This window comes from Ammospiza nelsoni, chromosome 13 (genome assembly GCF_027579445.1).
Source record: "Ammospiza nelsoni isolate bAmmNel1 chromosome 13, bAmmNel1.pri, whole genome shotgun sequence".
Taxonomy (NCBI): Eukaryota; Metazoa; Chordata; class Aves; order Passeriformes; family Passerellidae; genus Ammospiza; species Ammospiza nelsoni.
The window spans coordinates 2634056-2653824 of NC_080645.1; the positions used below are offsets into that span (position 1 = coordinate 2634056).

General features: G+C 44.7%; 1 protein-coding gene across 1 annotated transcript in view; it reads right to left on the reverse strand.

Annotated features, from left to right (window-relative positions):
- Window positions 1-6040: 6040 nt before the first annotated feature.
- Window positions 6041-19769, reverse strand: part of CMTM4 (CKLF like MARVEL transmembrane domain containing 4) — a 33138-nt gene continuing 19409 nt past the window's right edge. The window contains exons 3-4 of the mRNA XM_059481516.1: window positions 11841-11939; window positions 6041-10970 (exon numbers count right to left, since the gene is read on the reverse strand). Coding sequence (XP_059337499.1) covers window positions 10800-10970; window positions 11841-11939 — 270 coding nt within the window. The 3' untranslated portion in view covers window positions 6041-10799. The remainder of the gene's footprint in view (window positions 10971-11840; window positions 11940-19769) is intronic.

Genomic DNA, 19769 nt, shown 5'->3' on the forward strand with positions numbered 1-19769 from the left:
GCCACAAATACTGCACAAGTTCAGGCTCTGGGGCACGTGGAGGAAAAGTCAGCTTGGCTTTTTGGGTTTTTTGTTTGTTTGCTTGTTTTTCCTCAACTGACAACATCAAAAGGGTGCTGGGAGCACTCTCTGCAATTCAGGAGACAAGCACAACACCCCACCTGCAGTGTGGATTCAGTGGCCTCCTCAGACACCTCTTTGCAATCACAATCACTCGTGTGCCATGGAGGAGCTGCTTCCAAAGCCCCCAGAGCCCAATCCCTGCCCTCACTGCAGCACCTGGAGTTCCTGGGCCTGCCCGAGGAGGAGTTTCCAACCCCAGGTGTGGATGAATCCCTGTAGGATCAATGCCAGAAGTTCCATGGGCTCAAAGCCACGGACAGGAAGGGAAAGTGGCACCTCAGGTGAGTTCACTCAGCTCTCGCCTGCCTGGAGGGCTCTCTCCCTCCTACCAAGCTTCTCCATTTACCTGTGGACTTGTTCAGACTTGTGCAGTGATCTTTGGACAGGTGACACTAAAGAGTTCAAAAGACCTTTCCAAGGAATTGAAATGCCTTTCCAAGTAGCTGTTTTAGATTCTGACTGAAGTAGGAGGCTGTTATCCTTTGAACACTGTCCATTACCTAACTGTGCTTTTCACTTGATACTGTTTGAAGTTCCTCAAGTCTTCAGTTTCCATCTGGCAGTCACTCCCAGGATCCCAGGGAAGAGCAGAGCATCTCAGCTGCTGTGGTGGTGGAGAGCAGCCTGCTGTGCTGGAAAGCAGAACACAGCTGGATGCTCCTGCTTCCACTCATGCTCCTTCTGCTGAGGAAGTTCACTGGGCACAGTTCTGGTCAGAAATAATAAATCATTGAGTGGCTTCACTCCAGATTTGCACCAGGATACAAACAGCCCAAATGCCACATGTGCAGAGCAGCCCTGCCTGGCCCTCCTTTAATCCTCAGAGAGGATGCATCAAGGAAGCACAGGAAATTTAGGTAAGCACTGAGAGTGTAAATCTTCTCAAACATTCCAAGATGCTTGAGACACCTTTTTGCGTGGAGTATTGGCTTAAATGTCAGGATCTTTAAATGTCAGGGATAAATAAACAGGAGTGCATCAAAGAATCCACACTGCAACACAGATAGTCACCCTAGGACACTCCTTTACTGGGAGAATTCAGTGTTCAGTGTTTTGTAAAGCTTCCAGGCCAGAAAGTAAAACAGTGCTACCCAGAAAATTTAAAATTTAAGTATGGTTTTGTTTGGGGCTCTGGGGAGGAGGAGTTTGGGTGGAGGTTGGGGTTGTTAGGGTTTTTTTTGGTTGGTGGGATTTGGTTTTAGTTTGGTTTTTTTATTGCTATTGCTTTTGTGGGGTTTTGTTGATTGTTTGGTTTTGGTTTTTTTTTTTAAATAAGTCAATTTTTAAATCCACTTCCATGAAGAGGAAAATAGATTCCAATGTTAATTTTCACTAGGAAACACTTGTCCTTTTCTTTTATGGATTTTGGACACAGCCCATCACATTTTGTTAGCCCGATCCATGAATAAATTAATTACAGTCTTCCCGGGAGACTGAAGGAAGATCCAGTAACTAAAAGTCAGACAATTTTTGTTTATTTTGTTTATTTTTTTTTAAATCTGAGAGCTGATGAAGCTTCTCCTGCCCAGGAGCACCATGGATGCCACCCTGGGTAATGCACAGTGCTGCTGACAGCCCCACACAGGGAAAATGAACTGGCCCCTTGTAAGAGCCTCTGGCTCCTCAGGGAATCCTTCCCTTGTGCCACCACCTGTGTCCCTCTCCCCAGTGTTGGGAGTGCTGCAGCCACATTCCCACATTCCCAAATCCTGACTCACCCATCCCTCATGCCTCTCCACAGTTCTCACCTGCACTGACTCAGTGCCTCCACCTTGTGCCTGAAGCACCTGGAAACCAAAAATCCCCCCAGCATCACTTGCAGCCCCAGCCCGGGAGGCAGCAGAGTGTTCCCCACTCCCTGGGGCACTTCAGCCCCAAAATCCCTTTCCAGTCCCAAATGGGCAGCTGCAGACCCCAGGATGGAGCCCTGCAGGCCATGGCAGCACACCAGAACTGCTCCAAGAGCAATCCCAGCCCCAGCCTGAGAGCAGTTCCACGTTCCCTCTGCTCCATCGTTCCCTCTGCTCCACTGCCTCTCCCCAAGGCTCTGCCGTGGTTTCTCCTGCCCCCAGGAGGGTCCCAGGGACAGCCCCAGCCAGGAATGCCGTGGTGGGAGTTTCCCCCCACACACAAAGTGCCTTTGGCAGCTGCCTGGCTTTGTTTGGAGCCCAGGATCCTCCCAAGCCCCTGGCAGGGCTCGCTCTCCTCCACCGGGGTCAGGCAGAGAATGGGGAGGGGAAAAGTGAGAAAACTCCTGTGGTGAGATAAAGACAATTTCATGGGGAAAGCAAAAGCTGTGCACACAAGCAAAACAAAACAAGGAATTAATTCCCATGGGCAGGCAGGTGTGCAGCACCTCCAGGAGAGCCACAGGGCCACATCCCCTGGAAGGGTGACTTGGGAAGACAAACTCCATCACTCCAAAGCCCTTCCTCCTTCCACTTTCATATACTGATGCCATAAGGCGTGGGATGCCCCTGTGGTCAGCTGGGGCCATCTGTCCTGGCTGTGTCCCCTCAGCCCCTCCCCAGCATGGCAGCACAAGGGGCAGGAAAAGCCTTGGCTCAGCATTAACAAAAACATCTCTGAATTACCAACACACATCCAAAACAGCCCCACACCAGCCACTGGAAGAAAATTACCCCAGCCCAGGCCATGTTAAGAGATGAAGACACAGTTTTAGTACTTTAATATGTCCATTTATTAAACAGGAAGTCCTTCACAAATGATTCCGTACTATATTGATTGGGATAAGTGTTAGAAAACTTCCATTTCTCCTACATACAAAAATACAGACTTTTACCACTATGAAGAATGATCAGAAGAGTACCGTGAAAACCCAGAGAGCTCAAATCTTCCAGTACCAGAAAGAAAAGACATGAAAGACAACTAAATAAAAAAAAAATTTACAAAAAGTATTGTGCCCATATACAAAAGACTGGAAAAGCAAAATGACATTTAAAACTGATAAATACACCATTTAAATTATGCTGCAACAGCATGGATTTTAAAACCAAGACTGCTTTGTGTATTGCAAGACTTTACAATTCTTCAGCTTGTGTTTTTTGATTAGCACAGACACCAAAGAAAGAACTGAACAACTGAGAGACGGTTACTGGTGTAGAAACAAGCTACACAAGGAGGTTGTGTTTGTAGAGTACCTGCCTTTGAGCTTGGTCAGGCATTCCCAGGACTCCTGTCCCAGGCAGGGCTGGCAGCTGCAGCTGTGCCAGCAGGAAGGTGCTCCCAGCTGCAGGCACCACCTCGGTTGGAGCAGCTGCTGCAGCCCCAGCCCTGCAGGACAATGGGAACTCTGCAGGGCTGTGAGCTGGCTCCAGGGGAACGTGCTGCCTGCTGGAACCCCCCAGTCCCGGGCAGGCTCTGGTGCCAGGGCAGCCCTGGCCTGGCCCCGGGTGAGGGGGCACTGCCAGGGCAGGACACAGCTGGGTGCTGCCCTGGCACCACTCAGAGATGCACCAAGGGTTCTGTACTCCAGAGTACCAAGGGTATTGCACAGCACACTTGTGCTCATGAAAAAAGGAAAATTGCATCCCCTTTGCTCAGCCTGAATAGAATTCTAACCTGGTGTTTCCGTAATTCCTCTGAGCTGTTTGCAATTACAAACCTGTCAATACAGCACCTGTAACCCAGAGAGATAAAGTCTTCTGGTCAGGCCTGGATGCTCCCTCCTCAGAAGCTGTAAATTATAAATTATGAGCTAAATTTGGAATGTTTGGATTGGGCTGCAGTCGGTCTAGAGGAGCCAGGGTCAGCCCTGGGGACACAGACACCCCACCCTGAGCATCCCTCACAAGGCCCAAGGAACAGAACCTGGAGCACCAGGAATGTGCTCGGGGCAGAGCAAAGGAGACACAAGCTGTGGCTCCCCAGGGATCAGATCCAGTGCACATGGAGGGAAGGCAGTGACACAGCAGCCACAAACCTGGTGGTGGTGGGAACAAAGCACAGCGAGGCCAGAGCTGTGTCAGTGACTCACATTACAAAAATAGTGTTTGCTGGATTCATAAATTTACATCTCTATTCCTGTGAATGACAAGTGTTAGTACCACACATGGAAGGCACCCTAGGTGAAGCAGTTTTTCGGTATTTGTTTACAATTCTGTGAAAAGACATACAAAGTGTCAACTTCCAAATCAAATTTGAGCATTATCATGAGAAATAAATACATACTTTACTATTTTACTGTGGGTTCCTGAACCCTTACAAACTTCAACATATACAAATAGTTTCAAAATGACACTAACACAAAAGAGAGTAAGTCTAGACAGATACAATGATTAGCTAAGTCATTCGTCCTATTATGTCATAAATGTTGTGTCTTAAGTATAGAAGTCATTTTAAAATGCAATAAATTGGCCACAATATATATATTTCAAAATATTTTCTTACTCCAGGACTGTGATGTATGAGTTAAAGCTGGATGAGCTGTAGTGCTAAGAGACTCTCCCTCCACAAGATCCAACAATAGAAACTGGTAAACATTCAAGATTAAAGTAGAAACAGTAGAAAAATGAAGGTAGCAATTGTTGTAACAAAAGGGTGCTAGCCAGGACCACTTTAACCTGCAGACATCAGGATAGCTGGAACATCACTTAAAATATTAGACAACACAACTTTTGGGATTAAAGGGGTACCAAAAGTGACAAATCAGCCTAGTTAAGGGAGGATGTTTTCTTTCAGACACATGAAGGTTTTAATTAAATAGGTCTATTGAGACATTTGTCCGAAGCAAAACAATACAATACCCTGAAATTTCCTGTGCTCTAGACAATAGCCTGTTACAGTCAGAAGAGGCAGATGCTCATATTCCATTCTGTTACTCACATCCAGATGTTATTAAAATAGCTGCAGGGACCAGCCCCAATCAAAAAATAAGATACTCTGTAAAACAATCTGGCTATTGCCTTTTAAATGCTCCTCTGTCCTCATCGTGAAGCCATGAAGAAAGTTCCCACAACCTTCCATAAATGCTAACTGACTTTTTAAAGTTTCACCCATGAGGTCCATGGGATACAGATAAAACCTTCATAGTAAACACAAAGCTCTATGTTATAAATATGTCAATCAAGGTAACTATGTATATTGTATATAAAATTAAATATCTTCTGTTTGCCAAGTATAATTTAAAAATGAATATCTGTGGCTAGTTATAAAAAAATATTTATTAACCCATAGAGATTAAAAGGCAATTTCACTAACTAATCCATCCAGCACATATGAAAGAGCTGCACTGGGATTCTGGATAGGTTACTTTATCTAATCACATTCCTATGATAAATAGACAACTTTCGTTTCTGGGCATATATAAGAACACTTCTGAAAGCTGCATATCCCAAAAGAAAATTAGATTGTGTTGTATACTCTAAATTAAAGGCTACCAAAAATCACAGTGTAAGTAGATTTTTTTAAGATTATTTTTAGCATACAAATGGTTAAATTATAGACAGATTTTTAAAATACAACCAAAAAAAAAAAAAAAAGACCAAAACAAGGGAATCCTTTCAGGTTGGACAGTTGGACAGCACCACTCTGACTAGGTCAAGCAGATCTATCAAGGTGGCCAAGTGGCTGACAGGGAAAATAAAAATAATATACCAGGAAAACCCTCTAAAATGTCATTCAGAGATTTCCTGAGTATGTGTATAAATTCATTTTAACCAATCCCTCTGTCAAAATAAAGAGAGCAATAGGGCATAATTTTTGCAAAGTATAATTTCTACAAAGTTCCATGCATTTTTGTACTGACTTTAGGATCAAGCTTAAAATGCTTTTGTTGCCATTAAAACTCACACACAGACACCTGTACCTGCACAGTAATTCTGAGCTTTGCTGGCCCTGCAGCCAATGACCAATCCATCATTTCATGCTGCAAACAGCACAAGCCAAGTGCCTGATTTCCAGACGTGCCCCTGCTTCCCCCTCCCCGCGGGACTGAGCAGGGCCCAGCCTGGGCCCCTCTGGAAGCTGAGCCTGGGCAATCCCAGCCCTTCCCAGCCCCCCGAGATCCCCACGGCTGCTGTGACCACTGGGGCTCTGACTGTTCATGTTCACTGTGAGAGCTCTGGATTGCCAAGGGTCCTTCTCACATCTCCAACCCCTTATCAGGCTTTTCATTATCCTCACTGCCGCTGAAGAGTTCTGGCTCCAGAGCTTGCAGGACAGTTCTGTTCTTCCTCCTCCTCCAAGCTGATCAGTATCCCAGCTGAGTAGGAGAAACAATATTACTTCCTACACTATCTGAACTGCTATTAAGTTGGGTTTCATTTTTTAATTATGCCCTAAATTATTCTTGCTTATTTTAGATTTTTGGTCAGTTTTTTTTTTTTTTTCTCTCGTGAAAGAAAACAAGTAGAAATTATTACAACATGACATGAGACAAGAAAATAGCAGATACAGAAGGAGGCCTAAGGAAGAGGGAGGAAGAAAGAATTGCATTAATCAAGCCACAGATTGGGTAAGAATTTGCTGTGCCTGCACATCCCAAAAAGCGTGGAGAGGTGACCAAATTCATTTAGGGACCTTAAAGCTCATGAAAAGCTGGTGTTTAACTGAGGCAGAACAGTCCAGGGCAGCAGATCCTCTCTCTGCTGTGTGCACAGCACTCCATGAACCTCTGGCTCTGCCCTGGTGGGAGGGGAAATCAGCACATGGACAGAAATTCACAGGGGGAACATAAACTGCTACCCAGGGAGGAGTGGGAACCTTTCCCTCCCCTTTCTGGAAGCAGCAAAGGAATCCAGAGAGCTGAAACAATGCCAGAGCGTGCCATGAGACCAGAGTGACCAACAAACCCTGGGAAGTGTTTGTCACAACAGTGACAAAGCCAAGGAAAGAGCAGCACACTGCTCCTTTATCGCATGGAAAGACACCTTAAAGTGAAGGATGAGGAGCTGCTGCCAAGGCACAGAGCTGTGCTGACGCCGTGCTCCTGAATGAGTGAGCAGCACACGCTGCAATCTCAGCTCCCTGGGGCCAGAGCCTGTCTCAGAAGGCACAGGGAGGTCACTCCAGGAATTTCAGAGCAGCCCCAGCATTCCACAGACCACAGAAAGAACACCAAGCCAGCAGGAAAGGGAAGAGCACCACAGCTGACACCAAGGGATACCGGACACATTCTGATCTTCCTGGCACTGCACAGACCAACAGAGGCTTAGCAAGAATTAAATATTAAAGCATTTGATCCATGAGGCACGAATATTCCAAATGAAAGGAAAAGGGGGAAAGAAAGAAGGGATTGGCTTTACTCAGACACGTGAGTTCCCCTGTGGCTTCAGGAGCTCCCGCTGGGGCTGCTTGCACAGCTCAAGGACGTGGCACCAAGCCCAGCTGAGCAGGAGAGGCAAAGAGGCTCCTGCAGCACCGACAGCAGCTCCAGGCAGAGCTCACTGTGTAACACACTGGGATGTCTGCACAGGGGCACAATTCAGTCATTTCTACACCCAGAAATACACACAAACGCTCTCTGACCAAAGGGCACCCATCCAAACCCTCACTGTTCCAAGCATCCTGTTCCTACCAACCTCAACTGTTTGCTTTCATTTAGTTCTATTTACAGTGGGGTTTGAGTCCCTTTATGAAGCTAAACAGCACCCTTAAGGACAAAAAGAAATTATCCCTGTGTGCTAGCAATTACAAGCAAGACTAACTGGCTGAGAGAAGCAATTTAATGTCACTTCTCTAAGCAAGTTTAAAAAAAATTAAACTTTCTACCCTCTTCTCTTCCTTAAGGGTTTTTTGTGTGACTGCAGTTTAAGTAACAGTCTTTAAGAAGTACCTCTCCAATACACTGTGTAAAATTAACTCAGGGGAAATGGATACATCAAATGATCTTAATATTTCAAATGTAGTCATCTCTCACAGCTACTTTATTTCCCTTCTATATAATCCAAATAGTAAATAATGTCTCTGCAGAGCAGTAAGTGCTTAAGATTTTTTAGAAAGAATATACTATACAATACTAAAATCATCTTTGGTCCCAAAACCAAGGAAATTACACATTTACATTTGCCTTTGTTTCACAAAGTGAATCGGATAGTGTTTTTTAAATCACTGTTCTCTTTTGGATTCCACCTGAGAGCTGTGCTAGGCTCAGGGCACGATGTGAGTAATGAATCCTGGCACTCCCAGCTGCAGGAATCTCACCCCTCCTGTGACTGCCCCACTCTGCTCCTGCCCCTGCAGCTCCAGGGGCTGGGCCCTCACTGCACAGCAAACCCCAGGTACCCTTCTGCTAGGCCAGGACGGGTGCAGGGTTTGAAAGGTACAAATTCATAAACCCAGAGAGGCTCCCAGAGCTCTGCCCCAGCCTCAGGGAGCTCAGGGAGCACAGAGAGGATCTGGGAATGCTCCTCCAGCCCTGGCCAGTGACGGGACAGCTCCTGACAAACCCCTGGGGACACCATCCTGTTCCCTGATTGCAGATGGCAGCTCCACTCCAACAGCACGGATCTTCTGGAGAACTCTGTTTTGTATTTCAGTAGGTGGGTTCGGCTTGATTTTGGTGTGGGATGTTTGGGTTTGGTTTTTTGTTTTGTCTGGTTTGGGTTTGCTTGGGGTTCTTTACAATCTTTATCCAAACTGCTTTGATGGCAGTTTAAAATTCCTGACTGGCTATGCCTGTGCTACTTTTAAAAAGTCTTTTAATAATTGACATTGCAAACTCTGCCAGTGCTGGCAAACAGCAGAGCTGCCACAGCAGCTCTGGCAATAACAAATTGTTATTTCCTACCACAGTGGCCATGGAACTGCCATGTGCTGCTCAGGAAATGCACCCAGGTGAGGAAACCCTCTGTGGAATGTCTGCTCTGACCCAGCACCAAGAGCTGGTTCCATCTCCTCTTAAACTGGTGTTCCCTTTGGCATAGCATCCAGTAAAGCACAATAAAGTGTTACTGTAGGAACTGGTAAACCATCAATCACTAAGAAAATGCAAATTTTCCTTAACCTCATCAGTAACTCTGAATTTTAATCTTCTTCTCAGCCACTGAGGTGAAATGCACTATAGATGTCAATACACTGAAGATGGAAAGGCATCACCTTTGTCACCTTTTCACTCATCAAAATAATTCTCTGCTGCTCAATTTGAACATTGCAGCATTAGGTTCACACTTCCACTACCCCAGCTCCCTCCAGTACTATAAAAGCCCAGGCACTTCTCCTGATCTCCTGTTTGGTGTGACTTGGTTTTCATGGTAAATACCTCACCCAGCACACTGCCCATTGTCCTTAAGGCTCCAGGGGCTGCACTCACCTGAGCAGTGCAGCTCCAGCAGGACACACAAACCCAGTCACACATGGCAAACCAGCCCAACAATTGCACAGATTTCCATTTTCCTCACACCACAAAGGAGTTTAGTTCTAGAGATCTCCTCCCACACACACTTGTCTTCGCTCAGGCACACAAATGCCAAATAATGCACTGAAGAGATGAAAACACCAAAGAAACAGGAAAATATCAAGAGACATCTTCCTAATAATATTGTGACATTATCTAGCCAATTACTGCTGAATTTGAGTTCTGAGTAGAGAAAATGTAATTCATTCACTGGAAGTACAAGGAAAACTTAAAAAAGAAAACTTCAGCTAAGTAAAACTATTTCTAAACAAATCAATACAATCATATTATTTTCCAATTAGCTAAATTCATTTTTCAAAGAATCCTAAGGGGAAAAAATCTGCAGAAACACCCAGTTAAATAAAAATCAGGTTCACTTACCACCAATTAAGTTTTAATTTCAGAACAACCATCCTTCCAAAAAGAAATATTTACCTTACATGAATCACAACATTGCAACCTTAGGAACACTTTAAAAGCACATACATTTTTGCTAGTTCTTGCTTACCCTGGGCTTAGAGGGAAAGCAAGTTCTAGCAAAAACTTCTGGAAATGCTGAACCTTAAAAAAAAAAAAGAAAAAAGGGGGAAAAAAAAGAAAAAGAAAGCCACAGCCGGAATGTAAGTCTGTAGGATGACAACCCCTTCGTTCTCTACTGTGCCCCTTAAGCCCCTTTTGTACACCCCATCTCCTAAACACATTTATTTTCCCACTTTGGAATGAACACTGGAATGTGTCCCGACAGGAGCAGGCAGCCCCTCCGTGCCCCCCAGGCTCGGCCAGGGCCCTGCCCAGCACCAGCAGAACTCTGGCACGGCTTCCAGCAGGCAGGCAGCTGGGCAGAGCTCAGGGCAGGAGGACAGACAGACAGACACAGTTTGGGACGGACAGGCCCCGCTGGCTGAGTTATTGCTGAGTGCCCCTGGCTCCTTGGCACGTCTGGGGGCTCCATCTCCTCCCTCAGCAGCCGGGCAGGGCTGCTCCGTGCCCGGGGCGGCTGCAGGAACAGGGCATCTCCAGAGAGGGAAGGGAACTCTGTGCAGGTAATCCAAAGCAGTGACACACTTCAGAACAGACATACATTATATATTCTGGGAGCTATATAATATATGCCCATGTCTATGCGGAGGCCTTGAGGGGATCTTCCTTTGGAACCACCACCATTTTCTGCCTCCATGACAGCAGCTTCTGGCTCAACACATCTCTGCACGCGTGCAGGGCTGGGCATCCTCGCCAGCCTCGATGCACCTTTTCCTGCTTAAATAAAGCCAAAGCCTTGTTCCATGAGGGAGCTGGGCGCTGTTTTCCCTTGGGGCGGCCCTCAGGCGTCCAGGCGCTGGATCTCGGGCCGGTGCACCACCTCGCGGGACTCGCTGCGGGCGCGCACGTACTCGCTGCTCTGGCGGCTCTGCTGCCGCCGGCCCAGCCGCCAGCGCTGCACCGCCACGGCCGCGTTCACCGCGAACACCAGCGTGGCCAGGAAGCCGAACACCTGCGGGCACAGACACACGGGGCACGGTGAAACACCAGCGGCAGCCTCACAGCACAGCCCTCACGAGTTCTGCTTCCCACGTTATTTGCGCTGATAAATCATCGTGGCCTGGGAAATTACACTTTTTCTTCTCAATGAACTACAGAATCTGCAAAAGCAGCTGAGATCAATGGTCCCAGAAAACAGAGTTCTCTGACTACCAACATGAGAATTAAATCCTGCAGTGCAACTCAGGGTAAAGAAACCAACTCTTACTCTCAGGGTAAAGAACTCCCTTGTAAAGAAACCAGCTCTTTATCCAAAAGCTCATTCATTCCTCGGAGTGCACACAAACAGTGACAAGTCCAGAGCATCAGCCTCAATGCTTCTGCAGAACTCATGTGATTTTAAAAACCAGGTTAAAAAGAAAATAAACAATAATAAGGGGTCGCCAACTCACACACAAAAGTGATTTGTTTGAACTGACTGTTGTAGACTTAAAAGCCTGAAGTGCTGCTACACTCACTCCAAAGAATAAAAAATCATCTGTACTGAGCAAGAACAAAGCAAATTATGCATAAGCAGCTTCAACTTCTTACTTTTTGGCTCTATCGTTTCCATAGGCTCGCAACATAGAGCACCAAAGAAAAGGCACCAAAGAGAAAGGTGAGTTCAACTGTAAAGTGTTCTCTGCAAGTCTTTTTTCTGCTCTTCTTGCCTCAGGCCTTCAGACTAAGCTCCAAGGATTCTTAAAATAAGAACTATCTCACAGCAAATTGTAAAAGTAGAAGCAAATTGTGATGGCAAAGGCAACAGGTGTATTCAATCAATGAGTAAAAGTTAATTTTAATACAAGGTGAGAGTCAGATAGAAACAAGTTGAAATTCTTACCACAGCAGCAATTTCTGCTCCAGTTTTATGGTTTAAAGCAGCCAGTACTACAGAGGCAATGAAAAAGAAGAAAGTGCTGAGTCCAGTGTTGACCAGATCCTAAAAAAATAAATTCAGCAGCATTATTAAATGATGATTGTTTGCTTTATCAGAAGTGATGACACAGAAGGTTGGAACAAGAAGTGCAGCAATCCTCTGGTGGCCCAGGTGTCCCAGGGAGGCAGAGGCTGTGCCACAGGAGCAGCAGGAGTGGAGCTGCAGTGCCAGGGCACCCGAGCACCCTGCAGCCCTGGCACATCCCCTCGGGGCTGGCAGTGGGCACAGCTGGCAGCACAGGGCTCACCCTGCCCGGCGGGGCTGAGCCAGCCTGGGATGCGCTGCTCACATCCAGCACAGCCCACACACCTGCCAGCAGCCTTCCCACCCCTCCTGCACTGAACAAAACTGCACCTCCTGTGCCACTGCTGGGAGTAACAGCTGCCAGCAGGGTAAGAACAGAGGTTTTCACCTATTTATTGCATAAAACTGGTATTTCACACAGACATTTTAGAACACACACACTGCATCATGCTCAGGGAAAACTGCTTTGCTCCAAGCAAAGGAAAACAACTTGCTCCACACAATTCCTGTCACGGGTGTTCAGATGGTGATGCTGCCCTGCCTCACCTCAAACAGGGTCATGAACATGTCACTGGAACCAAAGGAAGCATTCTGAATGGCAGGTGTTTGCACAAGAGTGATTACATCAATACAAGACTGACTGATCAGACTCGAGGGAAAAAATACCCAAAGGTGTAAATAAGAGAAGAAACAAAGTCTAGATTTGTTCAGGACAAGGTGCTCAGTGTGTTATCAGGACACCTTTCACATCTGATGTGTGTGGACCCTGCACTGTCTGCATGCTCCCACTAAACTGGGGAACACCATTCCCAAACACAAAGCCATCATGAATGAACAGGTGAGACAAGGGTGCAGGGATCAGGAAAGGACAATTCAGCACAAACATCAAATCTGTGAGAAGTGAATACTACCACAGACAGAACGGATTGACAGAAAACCCTCAGTTCAAGATTGCTGTGCTACTTATAGCCTTGAGGTAAAGGAAAAACCCAAAAAAACCCCACACAAACCCGAAAAAAAAAAAAAAAAAAAAAAAAAAAAAAAAAAAAAAAACCACAAAACCACAGTGAATATGACAACTCCCACCATATAAAAGCAATCACAACAATTAGAATTTAAGGACAATTTGTTCTATTTGACTCTCTTCTCCCACATGCAAGGCAGGCTCACTTCCTGTTACAGCTCCTTCACTTTTTCCATTTTTTAATAATTATTTTATTATTTCCCCAAAGGGCATCTTGTGAAGTGCAATGAGAAGCCAGGCTCAGAAGATTTAAGATGTAATTCTAAAGTGACTCCTGTGGGTGTGAGTCCCCAGCTGTGCTCCAGTTCCACAGCACAAGGAGTTTTTGGAGGGAACAGTGCTGTCCAGCCTGCCCCAAACATCTCCTGTCCCAGCCACAAGCACAGAATGCTGCAGACAGGCACTGCAGAAGGTTCTGGCACTGTGCTACTCACATAACACAATCTATTTTGGGGGTGCTGACTCAGCACAGCTGGTTATCAGCACTGAGTGTCCAGACTGCACCAGGCACCTCCGGGGCCTGAGCCTCATCTCCAGCAGGGACCTTCCCAAGGACCAGAGAGCTTCCCATGGCTCATGGCCACACTCCCCCCCAGGTGTCACGAGCCCAGTAAGACCCAAACTCCAATCAAATAGTAAAGAAACAAAAGCAAATTGTGGGTCTTACAAATTCCTACCAATTTTTCACCTGCCTGCGTACAGAGATATTTTTCTTACCCCTGCTCAAGCTCACTGAGATAGATGCAGCCTGAGACCTAGGACATCAAACGAACCCAAATTCTATTAACTAGGTATTGCAGTTTTTATTATATAACTTTTTCTTTGCAGAGATGAAATTTAAACTTATATAAATAGCAGTATTATAAAATAAATGGCTTGACAGAGTTTCTCCAAGCGTGCCCCTGTGCAGCTCTGAGTTTACACCTCCAGCTGTGCTCCTGCAGCTGCCAGCACGAGCTGGGGCTCTCACCTGCAGGAACCTTTTCCCACTGGAGGGGAACTCTCACTCTACCTGCAACAGACCCACTTCAGCACTTCCAGCAAGTCTCTGTGTAAATATATGTGTGTCTCCAAGAATGGGGAAACTACATACTGAGGAGAGGGCAGCCCCTGGATAATTAAAAAACCAGAAATTAATTCAACTCAAGGTTCAAGTTGTGTATTTTACTACCAGAGTACATCTGGCACCTACAGGAAAGACCTGCAGAACAGAGACAAATCCCAGAAGAAATAATTCAGAAGAACTTGGTAATTACTGCAGGCAGGCATCTCAAGAGGTGCTGCCATGACCACAAATAGGGACAAAAATCACTTTGCACTCCTTTGGACTTATGGACAAAACAGGTGGTAATCTTACCTTTGCAAGGGACACTGCACCCTGTTCCAGTATCCACATTTTTAAAAGAATGTTGAAAAATTGGACAGGATACAGAGAAGAGCCTCAGAAGTTATTGAAAGGAGGAGAAAATTTCTCACAGTATGAATCAAAAGAACCTAAACTGCTTTGAATATTAAAAAGATTGAGCTGTGTGCACGAAGACTCCAGTGCTCAAACAACCAAAAACACTGGTTGTTTTAAAAGCTTAACATCAGACAGCCAGCAAAACTGACAGCAAAACAAAACCAACAGCTGCCAAGTTAAGGCAGAAGTCGTATTCAAAATGAAGCTAATTTTAAATGTAGGAGACCTAAGCATCAGAACAAACAGCCAAATATTAAAAGTATTTAATATTCTACCCTTTCACTTCATATAACCCAGGTTATGCTTTTTCAGACACACACACATTCTGTGCTTCCTTAGCACCATAATTAAAGACTACATGGATGGCACATGATGGTCTGTGACTTCTGGGGTCAGATGAACTCATTAATTAATCCTGCTGACCTCTGAGGTTCAGAATTGTCACCTTGGGGACCTTTCCAAAGGAGCTCAGTGTAAGCAAGAGGGCCAACATGACACATTGATCACCTAGCTCCATGCTGCAAATGGACCTGCAAAATATAAAATCCTGCTGAAATTAAATTGCTGATGCCTTTTCTAATGGACTTTGATGTAAGTACAGCAGCAACTTGTCATCATCACTGGCATTTTATTCTAGTTTAATTTTTACAAAGAATATCAAATTCTACACAGAGAATTCAACAATTTAAATCTAAACAAGTGATTCTATCTTGAAGCTCCAATTTATTCATCTTTGCAACTCCATTTTCCCCGTTTAGGTCAAACCCTTCTAATGCAATTACAACTGATTCACATTCATATAATGAGGCTGGGTTTTGAAAAAAGCTAAAATGAAAATTATTTTCTACCCTCAGAGTAGACTTTGGAGCGTTAGGAGCAATGACAGCAGTGACACTGTCATATACACATGTAATGGTAACATCACAGATGGAAACAGCAATGGACTCCTTAATCCAAAATATGGGAGCTACTACTTAGAGCAGAAAGATAAGAAAAGCAAAAAAAACCTCAGTAGTTTTGGGCAAAGTAAGAGGAGAAATAAAAGAAAACAAACTACAGCAAGAAGCAGAGGACACTCCCTAAAATACTGCAAGTTTTTTCCACGTAAGAGAAAATGAATAATCGTGACAATAGGAAGAATAAACTAATTGGAAAAAGATGAGCTGCTTCAAATCTGTCCATGATGGAGCTGAAGCTCTTGCTATTATATTTATAGACAAAGTAAAACCACATCACAGAGGTAGAAGAATTTCTGCTGAAATTACAGCAACCTCATGAGACAGAATGCTGTGCCATTAAATCCTGTGCAGAGCTGCCATCCACAACAGAATCAAATCCCTGAGCTGAATCAAACCCACTCCAGGCTGCTGCTGCTTCCTTTCTCCTTTCCAAAATAATTCAAGTGAACAAATGACTCCTGGTCACTTGCTAGTTTATTTGCAAGGATTCTGCTCAGTCCCAGTGGTCCTGCCAGTCCAGTTGAGAGTTTCCAAGGCCATGGATTTGCTCTCTGTCCCACTCAGGGCAGGACAAGGCAGAGGAGATGTTGTAACTCATGGATGAAGATGGGCTTATGCCAAGAAAAATATTTTATGCTACAAGAGGGCAACGCTTTTGTTCTGGTGTGAACAGAACAGAAGAATGCTGAAAGCCCCATTCCATGATCCTGTAACCATCCCACACTCTGGTTTTTGAGGGTCCAGGCAGGTTCAGCTCCTGGGTTACAGAGGATGGAAAAGCTGAACTGGTGCTACCAATGAGAGCTCTGATAACAGATGGGGCCACTGGCACCAGGGCACTGCTGAGATCTCCCCTTCAGGCTGGGACATCACCAGAGCTGCCTCTGACGCTCACGGGCTCCAGCAGCACCCACACATCCTCATCCACAGCTCCCCACAGCCTCACACAAAGCTTTTAGGAATCATTCAATCAAAACTCCTGCCTTTCTATCCTGTACATCATCCTGCACAAGTGCCCAGGTACTGTTTAAAAGGCAAACTGTGCCATATTGCAGCTGAAACTCGTGTAAACAGAGATACCACATTTACACTGGTGCCTGCTCTTGTCATTTGCTTTCTGAAATCTAAAAGTTTACATCTTGATGGAGATTCAAGTGGCTAAACTGATGTACTCTGGAAGCAAAGCCTGCACATTTCAACAACCTGACAGAAGTCAGTGCCACAATCAGACACCTGATTTATCTTCCATAGAAGACAGAGCTCAAAGTAACATTTCCTTTTAGTTTTGTTTAGGTTTGCTGGTAGGGGAAACCAGGAAACCTAAACAAAACTAAAGGGAGGGGGAGTGTGGTTATTAATATTTTTTAATTATTATTTTTTAAATTTTTTTTTTACAATGACCTTAATTTTTCCTCTAACCAGTACTTTATTTGCAAGGTTTGGGAACATCTTCCCTTGCTTCTATATGAAGGTGTCAAGTTGAAGGTTACAAACACACCAGTCAGTCCTCTAAACCAAGCACCTCTGGTCAAACTCCCAGAATTTTGTTCTGTTATTAAACACTGTTTGAGTATTTTGCAGTACAATTAAAAATGGAAACATGGTCCATCAAGCAAAAATAAGTGCTAGGTAGAAAGAACCAAATAAACCCTATGAGCATTAATTGCCATCTCTTTTTTCCCTCATATATTTACAGTTACCTAGGTAAACACAAGATACACATAAGCACTGCTTCCCCAATAGAAGAGCCCATATAAATTCTGAATATAAATTTCAGAAAGTTACTGTCACAAAGCAACAGACCACACCTGCAATAACTACCAAAATATATAATGTTTCTTGTATTTAAAACTCGAGGCTGCATTTATTACAGAGTAACATTTACACCTTGCACCAAACCAGAACAGTCCATGAAGAGCCAAGAGAAAATTAATTCTTACAGTTGTTGTTAAACACATAAAATGTTCACTTCTATCCTTAACAGGTACTGCTATTTTGAAAGAATTAAGTATAAAGGTCAAGGATGACTGACTTAATTTTTCATTCAACAGCTAAGGAAAGCAAAATGTTTTTTTCAAAACAAAAGGGGAAAAACTAAATTAAAAATATAAATAAAAATCAAGATTGTCCTGTTAAGGACTTTGAGCTATAGCTTTGTAATTATACTGTGCAAGGCAAGGCAGCACAGGACAGTTTTGTCACTCAGTTTTGTCACATGAAATTTTCTGCCGACTCCTTCAAGTGTCAGCTGCTGTGCTACAGAAGGTTTCACTGCTGCAAAAAGAGAAAACAAGCAGCTCTGCAGAGATGATGAAATCAGTGTTCAGGCAGCACAGAACTCCCCAGCTGCCCTGTGTGCTCTAACACACACACACCTGGGTCCCTGTTTGCTCCCTGGGGCTGAGTCCAGAGGAACTCTGATTTTGTGCTGTGCTCAGCTCTGTGCCTCACTTCTGAGCTGGAAAACTGCAGCCACAACTGGACTCCCAAAATACACTCCATAACTCCAGTGAGTGCTCCAAGAAAATAATTTAAAGCAAAAAAATCAATGGTCAAAATGTCTTGGAAGATTTTTTTTCCCCTATACACTGACAAACAGCTCATTCTACAGACTGATCATGCAATGATTTACATTGGTACTCAGGTAATCAGGTTTCCCTTGTCACACAAACTTCCATCCAAGGGACACTGCCAAATTCCAGTGTTCCCAGCTCCCTGGCACCACTGAGGTGTCTCCCTGAGCAGGAGAGAGGATCCCAGACCCAGTCACAGCCCAGGGCAGGATCCCAGGGCAGGATCCCAACCCCAGGAGCAGATCCCAGTGCAGGATCCCAGTCCCAGTTCCAGTCCCATCCCCAGGAGCAGATCCCAGGGCAGGATCCCAGTCCCAGGAGCAGATCCCAGGGCAGGATCCCAGTCCCAGGAGCAGATCCCAGTGCAGGATCCCAGTCCCAGTTCCAGTCCCAGCCCCAGGAGCAGATCCCAGGGCAGGATCCCAGCCCAGTCCCAGTGCAGGATCCCAGCCCAGCCCCAGGACTCCAGCACCTGTCCTGCTCCTGCAGGCTGCCAGCTCACACTCACCCTTTGGATACCAGACCCTCAGATCTCCCTGTACATCACATGAGATGCAAATCATGAATTTTAGAAAAAAGAAAAAGATAATTTAGGCAAAGACTAAACTACAGCAGAATTCATTAGCTCTCTCTGAAAGCAACCCTGCCCGAGCTCCGGGTGGAGCAGGAGCTGCTGTGCTCCCCATTCCCCTGGGCCACTCCTGTCTCCCTGCAGAATGGGCTCCCTCTGAGCTCTGAGGCACAAAGGAAATGGAAATTTCCACTGACAGGTTCCCCAGCTTTTGCATTTTTGCATATTATTGATAGTGCTGCACAACACAGACAAGGGGCTGTTCTTTCATCTTGCAGGAGCAAACCAGCCTCTCTCCAACACACCCGGACAAGGCTCTTCTCTGCCCTCACCTGCTCCCTGTTTCTTGCATGTTTACCTCAGGAAAATATGAAAATGACTGGCAAGTCTCTAATTAGTATCTAAACAACTATCTTTTCCCCAAATGGCTAGAAAGATACATTTTTTAAAAATTTAGCACCTTTGCATATCTGTTAGATCCTAGTCCATACTCATCCACATTTCATTCTAGCCAGGGACAAGGGACATCTGCCAATATCCACAACACATTGGAAAGAATTCTGATTTTAATAAACTTTTAAAGGAAAAAATCCTGTGTTGGACAATAGCAGATGATGGCCAGGTACTTTCTAATACACAGGATCATTTGAAAGCAAATGTTTGCAATGGTTCCTAGGGAGAATAGTTATTTTTAAAGGAAGATTTTTTCCTAAATTTAAGTCAGTTGAATTCCTTCAAGCACTGCAACAGCCTCTTCTTCTCACACAGCTTCTAAAAGCAATGCTTGAGACTTTCCATAAGGGAAATGTGCATTATAAAGTCATATATATTTTTAAAAGCATGTATCTTGATGAATTTATACATAAGCAGGAGTGACTTTCTCCTAAGGCACTCAGGGATGTGAAGGACTGTTGTTCAGAAAGCAACTCCTGTAGTAACTCTGTCATATACAGAGGCTGCAAAAGTATAAAAATAACCATCAAAACACAGGGAAGTAATAAATATTGAAAGAGGCAAATAATGTATGAACATACATTTAAATTGTAAAAAATAAAATGCCAAAAAAAGCAAAAGGAAAAAAAAAGTCAGCCAGAACTATACATTCTTAGATTTCTTACTAACTTGGCCAAAGTAATGTCCCACAGGTGTTTCATGAGCAAGCTTTGATCCCTCACTCTGTACTTGCAGGAGCAGAAACAGCTGTAGACTCACAGAATGGT